At 41.1% G+C, this 13025-nt stretch overlaps 1 protein-coding gene across 2 annotated transcripts in view; it reads left to right on the plus strand.

Annotated features, from left to right (window-relative positions):
- DZANK1 (double zinc ribbon and ankyrin repeat domains 1) overlaps positions 1–13025 on the plus strand; it is a 115095-nt gene that overhangs the window by 28631 nt on the left and 73439 nt on the right. Inside the window, exons 5-8 of one of the 2 annotated variants that reach the window (XM_036892220.2) lie at positions 1729–1825; positions 2781–2905; positions 6362–6447; positions 10029–10146. In XM_036892220.2, coding sequence (XP_036748115.2) covers positions 1729–1825; positions 2781–2905; positions 6362–6447; positions 10029–10146 — 426 coding nt within the window. Of the gene's footprint in view, positions 1–1728; positions 2906–6361; positions 6448–10028; positions 10147–13025 lie in introns of both variants that reach the window. The other variant, XM_057502696.1, reaches the window with a different exon arrangement.

Genomic DNA, 13025 nt, shown 5'->3' on the forward strand with positions numbered 1-13025 from the left:
GCAGCATATTAATTCCTTTTCTGCACATTAAATTCCTACCCAGCCTCACCGCCCATGCTCCAGTGTCTTCAGTGATTCCCCTTACCTGATGAAGGAGGTAGAACCTTTGGCCTGGCATCCCAAGTGACCAGTTTCTGCCCTTGGTCATTGTCTTGCCAATAGGTTTCAGCCCTGGGCAAATTTGCTATGGATTCAATGTGACCAAAGAAATTGACAGCAAAACGTTCTTAGGGTGAAAGGGTTATACCCAACTTTATTTCCAGGTGGCAGGTCAGTCACTAGAATCCCATTCACTCAGAGTGAGTCTGCATGCAGCAAGCCGGTCTCTGCCTCTGGGTCCCTCTGTCCGCACAGCCATCCTCTGGGCCTCTCTGCCTGCACAGCCATCCCACACAGCGGTCCTCTGGGCCTCTCTGCACAGTTGTCCTGCACAGCTGTCGTCTGGGCCTCTGTCCTTGGCGCTGCCACCACTCCAGCCTCTGCTCTGCTCTCCTGCAGCCTTGCATCCCTGCCACTGTGTCTTGCCCAGAGCACTGGGCGGAGCTCTTTTCATAGAGTCAACAGCCATGTATTGCCCACAGGTGTGCAGTGAGCTAGTCAACCAGGGCCAGGTGAGAATCCTGATCCACAGTCATCCTTGCTTTGTGACTCCGTGCATATACTCCAACCAAACTAGACTGTGTATGCTGTGTTCTATCACTGCTGCCCTAGCACCCAGACCTTCTTTTATGAAAGCTTTGACTATGTGATTACTTATCTCCTTGTTTTTCTTCCCCATGCACTGTGAATTCCAGGGTGGCCCAGAGCGTGTCTGCCATACTCACTGCCTTGTTCAGGGGCAGGTAGGAGAGGATGGTGAGATATTTGTTGAATAGATGCATTAGACTAGCAGAAGCTTTCAGTGGGCATAGCCTTCTACTATGTTGAAATCTTCATCCCCAAATAATTTCAAAGCCTCATTTTTTTGGAGAGTGAAGTAGACCTATCTAAAAAGGATGTTGGAAACTTCTGTCCCTGCATTGTGGGCATCAGTGAGATAGATCCAGGAGCCAGATAATGGACTAGCCAAAGTCTCAGTCTCAGTCCTGGTGGTCTTGTTGAGGGTGGCAGGCAGTTTATTGGGGGAGTCCTTCAGCCCAAGGAGGGACCAGAGGCCAGAGAGGAGGCTGTGGGCCCAGAGCAGTAGGTGTAGGCATAGTGTGTGCTCAGGTATGATGTACACTAAGCAGGAGCTGCCAGCAGAGGCCAAGCCTACATGTTTCAGCAGGTGCTGAGACTTGAATCAGGCCTAAGGGACTGAATCCATGTAGAAGAATGTCCAGAGAGAAGTGTTTAAAAGAGAAGTGACTATGTGTGGGCAAGGAGTGTACATAAGTCCTCTCTTGGTCTGACCTTACCCTGTATTTGGCCCCTGGGTCTTGTAGTCACTCTGCTATTACTCAGATTCCTATGATTGCAACATCTGGCCTTCATGTGCTACCACCTGCCTCCAGTCTTGCTTACTTGACCTGATGGGACTGCCAGCCAGACATGCTGCCAGCCAAGCAGCCCAGATAAAAAGCCGTGTATTTCCAGAGTAAGGCGAAATGGGTCATTTTGTAAAAGCTACTGTAAACCCTTTCAAGTAAGAAGTGCACGCATTGACACTATCTCTACTATGTAATTTTGAATTTTCACATTCTAAAGGGGCATAGTCAAATGACTGACATGTAGTCTCTTCATTCCTAGGAATTGAAGAATGGACTTTTGGGATCAAAACTAAGGAAGAAATATAAGAATGCCAAAAATAAACAAGGCTGGAATGTTAACTTTAGAAAGTTTGCAGGTATGATGTGACAGGACAAGGTAAATTTTTTTATTCAAAACCACCAAACAGGTTCACTGCTTGTTTCCTTGTCTGCAGACCTTGCTGGGATAAGAGACGCTGGGGTACAGAAGTGAGCTGTAACTGGAGTTCAGTGCTGTCCTTGCTGACAGCTTAAGACCATGACAGTAACCAAGGAGTCCAAGAAAGTCAGATTTATCCACTCACTGCAATGGGGGAGACCACACACCAGAACCACCATGGGCATCTTACCAGGGGAAAAGACAGTTGTAGGGATTGGGGGCTGGGTGGTGTTTGGGTGAAATTTAAATGAAAACTAAGTTTTGATAGGCACAAGGCAAAGCAGGGCTGTGTGTGAAGTGTCACTGCCTGTTGGGTCTGCAAAGGGCCCAGGGCTCTGTTACCTTGGGAACCACAGAGATAAATGTGGAATGCTGTGTGCAGAAACCCTTCTCTGAAACTGCAGTGGGAAGTTGAGGCTGCTTCTCTGTGTCTAAGTGACTCTTCAGGCAAGAGTTGGATGTTTCATTCTTACTGACAGGATTTCAAACAGCACAGTTTTTGATAATCTCTGGTTTTAGAGAACATGGTTTGCCAACAAGTAAGAAACAGTAGTGACTCCAAATGGGGGCTGTTAGGACATTTACAGCTGCAGCATGTCTTTGGGAGAAGTAATGTTTCTTGCTAACCTTGCAATTGGGTTTGTCTTTTTCCAGCCTATGAAGGATGTTGTGGGACGTTGTGGAATGTAGTGGGGCAGATCTCAGTCTGGGCTAATTTTTTCATTCTCAGTGCCAATTCACTGCATAGAGGTTTCTTTATATAACAGCTACTTCTAGATAAAGAATGTGATGACAGTGGTCCCTTTAAAGGTGTCCAACTATGAGGACATATTTACATGATTACATGTGTAATTGCAGATGTTCACAGAGCAATGTTTTTGATATAATTGTAGACCTCGAGGTAGGTGAAAGAACTGACCCTAAAACGTTGAAAGATCTTCACTTCTCAGAGAGTCCCCTGGAAATCCCAGCTTACCATGAAGAATCAGGTTCTAGACCACCCACCCTCCAGTTTCAGGTAACTTCTAAGGAGAATCTTTAGGGTGACAAATACCTCCCATATTTTTACTCTTCCTCTGAAATACTTTTAAGGAAGTGCCCCCCAGCCTTTCCACTGTGGGTCAGGCACTGTTCCAGTGCAGGGAATACTGTGCTGGACAAAAAAGGCCCCTGGACTCAGTACTCATGGAGCTTACATTTTATTGGCAGATAATAAACATGTGAATAATCGAACACAAATTTACAATAGTGATAAGTACCATGAAGAAGATAAAACTGGGTGATGGGATACAGCAGTGGTGTCCAAGCTTGGTCCCAGGAGCAAGACCATAGCATCTCATGGGAGCTCATTAGACACGCAAAACCCAGACCTGCTAAATCAGACTTTGAGGGCGGGGCCAATCATCTGTTTTATTCTAGCCCTTCTTTTGATGTACATTCAAGTTTGAGAACCCCTGGGATAGAGAAAGAACAAAAGTGGTTCTAATTTGGGGTGATGAGAGAGGGCTTCCTTGAAAGAGCGGCATTTGAATTGAACCTTCAAGGCGAATAGAAGCCAGCCTTGTAAAGACTGTGGCAGCAATAACAACAAGCACAGCAAAGTGAGGGATCGCGAGGAGGCTAGTGTGGATGGAGCTTGGTGAGCAAGAGGATATGAGGTGGGTGAGGTGGGCTGGGCTACAGCATGGAGAGCAGTGGTTGTCAGACATTAGGAACACCTGAGGGCTTCAGACCAATCCCAGGAACCCAACCACAGAAACTCTGATTTAATTGGTCTGTTTGTGGGGTTTGGGCATAATTTTATTTTTTTACAGTTCTTTCACAAGTGATTCTAACAGGCAAGCATGGTTAAGAATCACAGATGCTATGGCCTTGAGGCCTGTTGTAAGGACTTTGGATTTTCTTCTAATTGTAAAGGGAAACCATTTGAAGGTGAGACATGATCTCATCTACATTATCTACATTTAAAAGTGTTTGGGGTGGTTTTTTTTTTTTTTTGGCTACAGTATGGAGATTAGATTATAGAGAAATAAGAGGGAAATATCATTTAGGTGGCCTTTGCTCCAGGTAAGAAAGATGACAGTGGCTTCTATCAAGACTGTAGAAGTAGAGGTGATGATAGGAGCAAGTGGGACTCCAGATATGTTTTGGAGGTAAAGCTGACAGGTTGACTGAGGGTTCGGATGGATGGGATGAGGGTAAGGGAGGAGCAAAGGATGACTCTCAGGACTCTGGCCTGAGCACCTGGAGGTGATGGTAGTGTTAACTGAATTAGAGAAGGCCAGGGAAGAGCAGGTGTTCAAGGGCTCATTAGACATTCAAGTGGAGCTGTTAAGTAGACCATTGGACATGCACATTCAAACTTAGGGGAGATGTCAAGACTAGAGATATATATTTAGAAATATTCAATATATATATGGTATTTAAAGCTTAGGTCTAAAGAGATCACATGTCAAGGTGTACAGAAAATGAAGAGAAGAGCATAAGACAAAAATCCTCAATTTACAGGTTGAGCAGAGGAGGATGAGCTTGAGAAGTAGGAAGATAGCCACAACATATGGTGCCATAGAAGCCAAGAGAACTGAGTTTCAAGGAGATGGCAGTGGTCATCTATGTCAAATGTTACTGAGGATCCAAATTAGACAGGGACTTGCCAGTGGATTTGACAAGATGGAGGTGATTGATGACCTCAATAAAGCCATATCTATACATTCTCACTATATAATACAAGAAAGATGCTCTTATGTTAGTTGCCTACTATAACTATTGTGGCATGTTGATTTTTCCATATTTATAAATTTCACTTTAGACTTTTGGCGTCTAGGGGCAGCCCAGGAGCCCCTGCTCTCTTCCTCTAATTCTGGGCCCCAAGTTGCATGTACCTGGAGTCACATTTTCTATCCAGTCACAACTGCTTCTTAGGTACCTGTGATTCCAAAGGCTGGTCATACTCATCAGGTATAAAGGAGGGAAAAAGCAGGACTCCCAAACCAGGTTGTGCATCAGAATCACCTGCAAGGAACTTTAAATGTGTATCTGTATTCCCAGCTTCACCCTCCCACGGTCCTCCTAGATAATATTCATAACCCTGGGATGGAGTCTGTGGATAACTTTGATGATCAGCCCAGTCTGAGAATCACTGGCCTAGAAGAACAGCTGTTATCATACCAAGTCAAGCCCTTCCCTTCATTTTCAGTCTCTAAATCTGTGGTGTAACTTGGCCTTACTTCCCAAGTTCCTCCATCTGCCCACCCGTTTATTTTCTGGAGGACCACAAAGCCGAGACCAGAATAAGACCCAGTAGGGCCTACTTGCAGATGCCAATCAACAAAAGAACAACCAACTCCACAACAGAAGATTGCTCTTCCCTGTCTTCTGGGGGAATGGTTACCTGGTTACTAAATGGGCTAAAAGAGCACCACACTCAACTCCTGTGAGCAGTGCTCACCGCTATTGCCAGTGTAGTATGTATGAATACTGATTTTGAGATTAAAACATAACATTTTGATGAATGAATGGTATATGACAATACACAATCATAACTATTTTCAGAAAACAGTCTTAAATGACTATGATTATGTGTAATGTGTCCAGAAATAATTATTTTCTTTGTGTATGAATATTTGGTAGAGTAAGACAATATGTAAAGATTTCAAGATTCAGAATTCCAAAAAACTAGGGGTATAAGGGACAAATTTGGGGAATTTGACTAGATTTCAAAGGACCAACGTGGTCAGAAAGGACCACAGATTTTTTATCTTCTTTTTCCTCTACTCAGAATTCCCTTTGTCCTTCTGTCTACCTGATAACTTACTTTACTCTCCCAGGCCCACTCAGATGTTACAGCCCTTCTTCCCTGAGCACATGAATGTGATTATCCATCTTCTAGGCTCCCGTGGGACTCAGTACAAATGCATTACTCTACTGAACCCATTGTGTTTCAGTATTTTGTATGTGTACCGGTTCAGCTCCTTGAGGGTAGGGATCACATAATATTTATTTGTATCCCCGACCCTGCATCAATTACTGTACCTGGTACAAAGTGGATGCTCAATTAAAAATGTATCAAAATGAGTTAAATATTTCCAGATAGCAGACAGTTGCTGCATATGTTTTCTTAGGTGAGTCCTTTTGAGTTTCCTAGGGATATAAACTTTGAGAAAAATGGAGGTTAATTTAGATTTTTAAATTCTAACATCTGTTCTGGTCTGATTTTCTGATTTTCTGATACTAAATTCAGATGCCTTTTCTTGTAAACTCTTGTTTTTAATGAATAGACATATCTGATTATGAATAGCACTTTAATTTTTCTAATGTTGAGTACTGGGGTAATCATTACTTATGACATTCCCCATCATGGTTTGTTAAAGTATGGATGCTGGATATTATAAGACAAAACATTAAAATGAATTTTTAATTAACTTTTTCTACACTCTAGCTTTTACTATGATTTTATCTATATCCTTAATTTTAGTCCCCTAGTTTTGCACATGCAACTGGCCAGAAGAGTTTGACAAGCACAGAGATCATGAGAATTCAAAGGGACATAGACTTTCTTAAGTAAGTACTGCATTCTCTTTACTATTCCTTAAACCCTACTTAGACACATTGAGGTCAAAAAGAATTTAAGGATGTGACATAACAATGGTGTTTGTCAATTCCCAATTGTTTTTTTATTTCATTTTTATAAATTTTAAAAGCAAAATTGATGTACAATAAACTGCACTTCATTGGAGACTATAAGTGACACTTGTATATATCCTTGAAACTATCATCATAATCAAGAAAATGAACAAAGCCATCACCTCCAAAAGTTTCCTACACTGTACCCTTTTGAAACCCCTCCCTTGGCGCTTCCCTGTCCCCAGGCAACTGTTTATTTGCTTCTTGTGACTATAGCTTAGTTTACATTTGGTTCCATATGTAAATGAAATAATTCAGCATGTACTTTCTTTTGCCAGGCTTCTTTCACTCCCCCTAATTATTTTGAGATTCACTCATGTTGTTGCATGTATGAAGCGTTTATTTGTTTTTACTGCTGAGTAGTAGTCCATAATATGAGTACATCACAGTTTGTTTCTCTATGTACCTATTGATGGACATCTGGATTGTTTCCAGTTTGGGGCTGTTATAGATAAAGCTGCTGTGAGCATTTGTACCCAAGTCATCATATGCACATAAATTTTTATTTTCCTTAGGTAAATAACCTAGAAGTGAAATGACTGGCTCATGTGATAGGTTTATATCTAACTTTTTAAGAAACTGCCAAACAATTTTCCAAAGAGATTACCATTTTACATTCTCACCAGGAATGTGTGAAGTATTTTCTCTTATTCCTACTTTGTTGAGTGTTTTTCTTAAATCAGAACAAGATGTTGGATTTTGTCCAAAGCCATTTTTTCACATCTGTTAAAATGATCATTATGTTTTTCTTTTTCTTGTTCATGTGTTGAATTGTAAAGATTAATTTTCAAGTTTTAAATCAACCATCACTCCTGAGATAAGCCTTACTTGAAGTATTATCCATTTTATATAATGTTTAATTTGCTAAGATGTAAAGAATTTTTTGCATGTATGTACATGAGGGACAGTGGTCTGTAGTTTTCTTGTCTTATACTGTCTTTGTGTGGTTTTAGTATCAGGATAACTGGCTTTATAAAATGAGTTGAGAAGTATTCTCCTTCAGTTTCTGAAAGATTTTGTTTAGAACTGATAATATTTCTTCCTTATGTGTTTGGTAGAGTTTACCAGTGAAGGCACTGGGGTTCAGAGTTATCTTTTAAAGAAAAGTTTAAGCTACACATTTAAATTCTTTAAAAGGTGTGAGTCTATTCAGGTTTATTTATTTCTTCTTGAGTGAACTTTGAGTTTCACTGGCTCTTCTTTTTCTAACTTCTTTAATGTGGAAAATGAAGTCATTCATTTGAAGTTCACTAATCTTTTATTCTGCCATATCTAATGTGTTGTTAATCCTGCAGTGTATTTTTCATCTCAGCCATTAAAAAAAATCTGTACAACTTTTATTTGTATATTTTTGTATCCTCTATGTCTCTACTTAACATGCTTATACTTTTCTCCTTCTTAGATATATGAAAAATGGTTTTAATGTCTTGTCTACTAATGCTATCACATGGGTCATATCAGGATTTACTTTTCTTCTGATTATGCGTTGTAATTTCCTGTTTCTTTGCCTGCCTGGCAATTTTTGACTGGGTTCCAGACATTGTGAATTTTATCTTGTTGAGTCTTGGGTACTTCTATATTCCTATAATGATCCTTGAGCTTTATTCTGGCATAAAGTTACTTGAAAGTTACTTGGTAACAGTGATCCTTTCAATGTTGTTTTTTAAGTTTTGTAGAGGGGGCCAGAGCAACATTTAGTGTAGTAATAATTTTTCCTTGGAAATTATTCTTCTGAGTACTTCCCTGATGCTCCATTACACATGAAGTTTTATACTTTGGCTGATTGTTGTAAGCATGAACTTCCCAGATGTGGGTCGGCCCTTGATATAGTTTCCTCTCTTCCCCTTTGGTGTTTTTTTCCTGACCTCGAGTAATTTTTTCATGCACATGTACATCAAATGGGAGATTTGAGGGTGACCCTCTGAAAATTTCTGAAGCTCCATGCAGCTTTTCCTGAAAACTAGCTGCCTTGATGTCCTCGGGCTCCTGGTTCTATGTACTCAAGTCAGAGTTCCTTTACCCTAGTACTTGAAACCTCTCTTCTGGCAGTACACTGGAGCAACCATAAGACTTGTATTTGTTATTTCCTGTTTTTCATGGCTCAGTGGCCATCACTGCCTCTTGTCTAATATCTGAAAATTGTTGCTTCATATATTTTCTGTTTTTTATTTTTTTATTCATTCAGGTGGGAAAGTAAATATGCTCTCTTTTAGTCAACTTACCTGGAAGTAAAAGTCTCTCAAGCTGTTAGAATTCACTAAAAATATTTGCTTCGAGCCACTTTATCTTCTGTTTTCCATGGGTTGAATACCACCCATTTTCTCCCTCTGGCAAGCTCTTATTCATCCTTTAATATTCAGCTTAAATGTCATGTCTTTTATGAAGTTTCCATATCCTTTGCTTCCTTTGACATTCATAGCCCATTTTGAAAACCTCTATTTTAATACTGATTTTGATGTATTTTTGTTTTCCTCCCATGGATCTGAGCTCTTCCAGGGTAGGTACCAAGTCCTCAGAGCTGACACTTAGTAGGTTCTCAGATGTTTCTGAATGGATAGAAAGATGAGAGCAATGAGATAGTTTGCTCTATGGACCACTGAGTAACACTTCATGAGGTCTGGGGGTAAAGAGGAGAAGATTCTTGTTGCCCTGGTGGCCAATGCAGGAGACATGCTGAAACCTTGGTAACATGGTCTGGGAGGAAGGACTACATGGGGTAAAGAGTGTGAGACATGAACTCAAATACAAAGGCTGGCAATTGTTGAGAGACCATGATAGAGACTGGCATGGGCTACCAAGCCATCCAGCACAGTGTCTGAACATCACAGATGCTGAGGGGCAGTTCAGACAGGCAGGTCACGGGATCAGACCCAGACTGCCTGGAAAGGTATGGTAGCAGGTGACATTCACAGGGAAGCCCAAGTCCAGGAATCCTTTTACTTTGGCCAATATTCAAAACCCAGATAGGTGGAGAAGGGCTAAATGATGGGATACAGCTGCCCAAGAAATGGGGCCAGATGTTGCTGGAACAGGGCCTTGGGACTCTAACCAGGGGAGGGAAGATAAAAGCAGGCAAGAAGCGACCCTCCGGGGTGCCAGTCAAGAAGATCTGTCAGTCAGACTGGGCTCAGTGGTCAGGGCACACACAACAAGTCTAATGTCATAGGACAAGCCAGAAGTGACATCAAGGCTGCTGATCAACATCTGCTACAGTCAAGAAGTAATGCAGGCCTGGCCTACAGGTGAAGGACACCAGTGGGTCCAGGTGTGAGGCCACTTTGTAATCAAATGACGAGAAACATCTCCTTGCTTGAACTCACTCCATAGCTTTTGAGAGTGGTCTGCTTGTTTTGTTTTTTATTTTACTTTTTAAATATTTGATTACTTTTAGATTTTCACCTGACTTTTTAATGTGAACTCATCAGAACTCAGCCAATCAGGAACTTGTTTTATTGTAGGTGTGCCCACTGCCTTGCCCCCCGCCCATCTGATCCCTTTGCTCACTTCTGTCAAGAATGTGGCTCTCCTGTCCCACCCATGCTTGGCTGTCGTCTCCCACCCCCAGAAGGAGCTCAGGTGAGCAGCAGAATCTTTTTTTTAAGTATCACTGATATACACTCTATGAAGATTTCACATGAGCAACATTGTGGTTACTACATTCACCCGTATTATCAAGTCCCCCCCACACCCCTTGTAGTCACTGTCCATCAGCATAGTAAGATGCCTTCTCTGTGCAGTACTACCTTCCCCATGACCTACCTAACAATGTGACTGTGAATTATAGTGTCCCTTAATCCCCTTCTCCCTCCCTCCCCACTCACCCTCCCCTACCCCTTCCCTTTGGTAACCGCTAGTCCCTTCTTAGAGTCTGTGAGTCTCCTGTTGTTTTGTTCCTTCAATTTTGCTTTGTTATTATACTCCACAAATGAGTGAAATCATTTGGTACTTATCTTTCTCTGCCTTGCTTATTTCACTGGGTATAATACCCTCTAGCTCCATCCATGTTGTTGCAAGTGGGAGAATTTCTTTTGAGCAGCAAAATCTTTTTAAATGCCCTCCATTTGTTTATCTGATATTTATTTGCAGAAGTAGCATAGTGTCTGGCGCACTAGAACCACAAACATAAGTACCTGGTGAAAAATTACTGGCAGATTAATCTCTTGCTGTCTAAATTCCTACCTAAGGAGGGAAACACTTGTTTGCAGTATCATTTCTTTTGGTGGCCTTGCCTCAGTACAGGCTCAGAGAGACTGAAATCTTATTGTTCAGTGATGCACGCATGGGTAACTATGTTTTTCCTACTCATATGATATTTCTGTTCATAACTTGGGTACAGTAAAGAAATAATATTCTAGAAATAAATGGAAAGAAGTACTAATTACTAATTACAAGTCTATATGTCCATAATAATGTGGACATTATTCTGTCCAAAGAAGCTATTTCTATAAGCTCTATGCAGATCAATGTATCTAAATTAAAAAACTTTGACTATTAAATGTAGATAATAATTGATATGACCCTACTAATGAGTTTGTAGTTAGAAAACATACTCAGCTTACTAAAAATCAAAACCTTAACCAAAATATGTTCATTTTTATGCACTCGATACTCCTTTTTTTTTAGTAGGGTTTACAAAATGAAATAAAAAGATCTGTGTTGAGTGAAAAATGACCATCTTTAAAAAGATAATTACTTAGAAAAAGTCACCAATTCAGTGATTTCAAAGTCTAGAGTTTTAGAATTGAGTTTGCCTTCAAGCAAAGGGCCAAATACAAATGGACATTAAAAAAAATTTACAGCAATTTATTGCTCAAAATTGTTGTAGAAGTTAATTTAATTTACTTTGTGATGTATTTTGAACTCCATGAAGAAGGTAATACAGCAAATAAAATATGAACAGGTCCCGTTGGTTTAAATTTTACCTACTTATGTTCATTGGTGCAATGTCAAAGTTATTTTTTACTTTCTTGAAAACAGAATTTCACAACTTTGTTTTTAGAGTGAGAAAAGTAATGAATATAAATTAAATAAAATATTTAAAAGATGAACTTTGAAACATATATACTCTACCCAAAATTATATTTATTAATAGGCTACAATATTTCTTTGTAATTTAGGTGGGGTTTTTTTTGGTATTTTTTGCAATAAATTTTTTTTGTAATTTAAACTATTTATTGAGTACTTACTGTGTCCTGCTGTCAGCCAAGTTTCTGAGATTCCAAGGAGTGGATCCTGCTCCTATGATCCTAGACCTGGGACACTCAGACTCTCATGAGAGAGATGCTGAAGTGTGCCTCTCAGCTCCAAATCCCCCCTTCATTGCCCTGCCTTTTGGTACTGGAGTTGGACCCTTTAAATATTTCTCCTTTGCCTTGATGCTTATTGTTGTCAGTAAAGGGACACTGCTGCTGAAGTGTGGATGTGACTTTTCCTCCTGGTTCTGGTATGCTTTCCACTCTTCTTGCTCTTATGGTGCTCGGCTACCCTCTGGGAACCTCTAGTTGTACTGAATCCCTGTGAATTTCAGTGGAATCCTATGGACACCTTCTCAGTGAGATCCACTGGCACCCCTGCCAGCTTCCAGATGGCCCTCAAGCCTCCCAGTGGGCAGTTTCCCAGCAAGTTGCAGCAGCATGCCTGCATGTGGTTTCCTAGAATGTTCCACCAGGTCCCAAAGGGGGATTTCCTAACAAGTTTCATTTGACCCCAGTTTTTGTTTGCTAGCTCTGGTCTGTATCACCCTGGTGAACTTCTCTGCCATCCACTCACTGGGCAACAGCCACACACAACTCAATGAAGTCTGATTTCCACCTTGGGGGAGTAACTGCTTCTTCCAGATTTGGTCCTCTTTGGGTTCTCTGCCTCACCTTAGAGGTGGTGGCTCCTCCCTATAATGGATATTCCTATATTCTTTAGAGTTTGCTTTGTCCATTAGTAGTCAATCCTCTTACTCATTAATACTCACATTAGACATTTCATGTTCAAATTACTGTGTGGTTTCTGTCTCCTGAATGGACTGATACAAGTACCAGGTGCTTGGTGCCTGATACTTGGTACCAGGACTGGCCCTAGGAACCAGACCTGCAAAGATGGAAGTTTGAAAGTGGTTTGGCCTTTACCTTTGCTCCAGAGCAGCACTGAGCCCCTTACAATGGCAAACAGGAAACATGAAGTGGCACCACAATTAATCAAGCTGTCACATGGCTGATAGTGACAAAGTGCCAACTGAAGCAAGTGTTTTGAGTGGCCAGGTGGCTGCTGCCCTCAGCTGCTGTGACAGTGATGATGACTACAGAGAAGGTTGGGTGGGAGGATCCTGCCGAAGAGATGCGGGCATTCTCAGAAACTGACAAGCCAGGACCTTTAAGCCATAGTCTGAGAACTAGAGCTGTGCCCCCACAAGGTCCCTAAAAGCATCTACTTCTTGTAACTCTGGGGCTATGTTGCTGAATTCA

The sequence above is a fragment of the Manis pentadactyla genome, chromosome 5 (assembly GCF_030020395.1).
Source record: "Manis pentadactyla isolate mManPen7 chromosome 5, mManPen7.hap1, whole genome shotgun sequence".
In the NCBI taxonomy this organism is placed as follows: Eukaryota; Metazoa; Chordata; class Mammalia; order Pholidota; family Manidae; genus Manis; species Manis pentadactyla.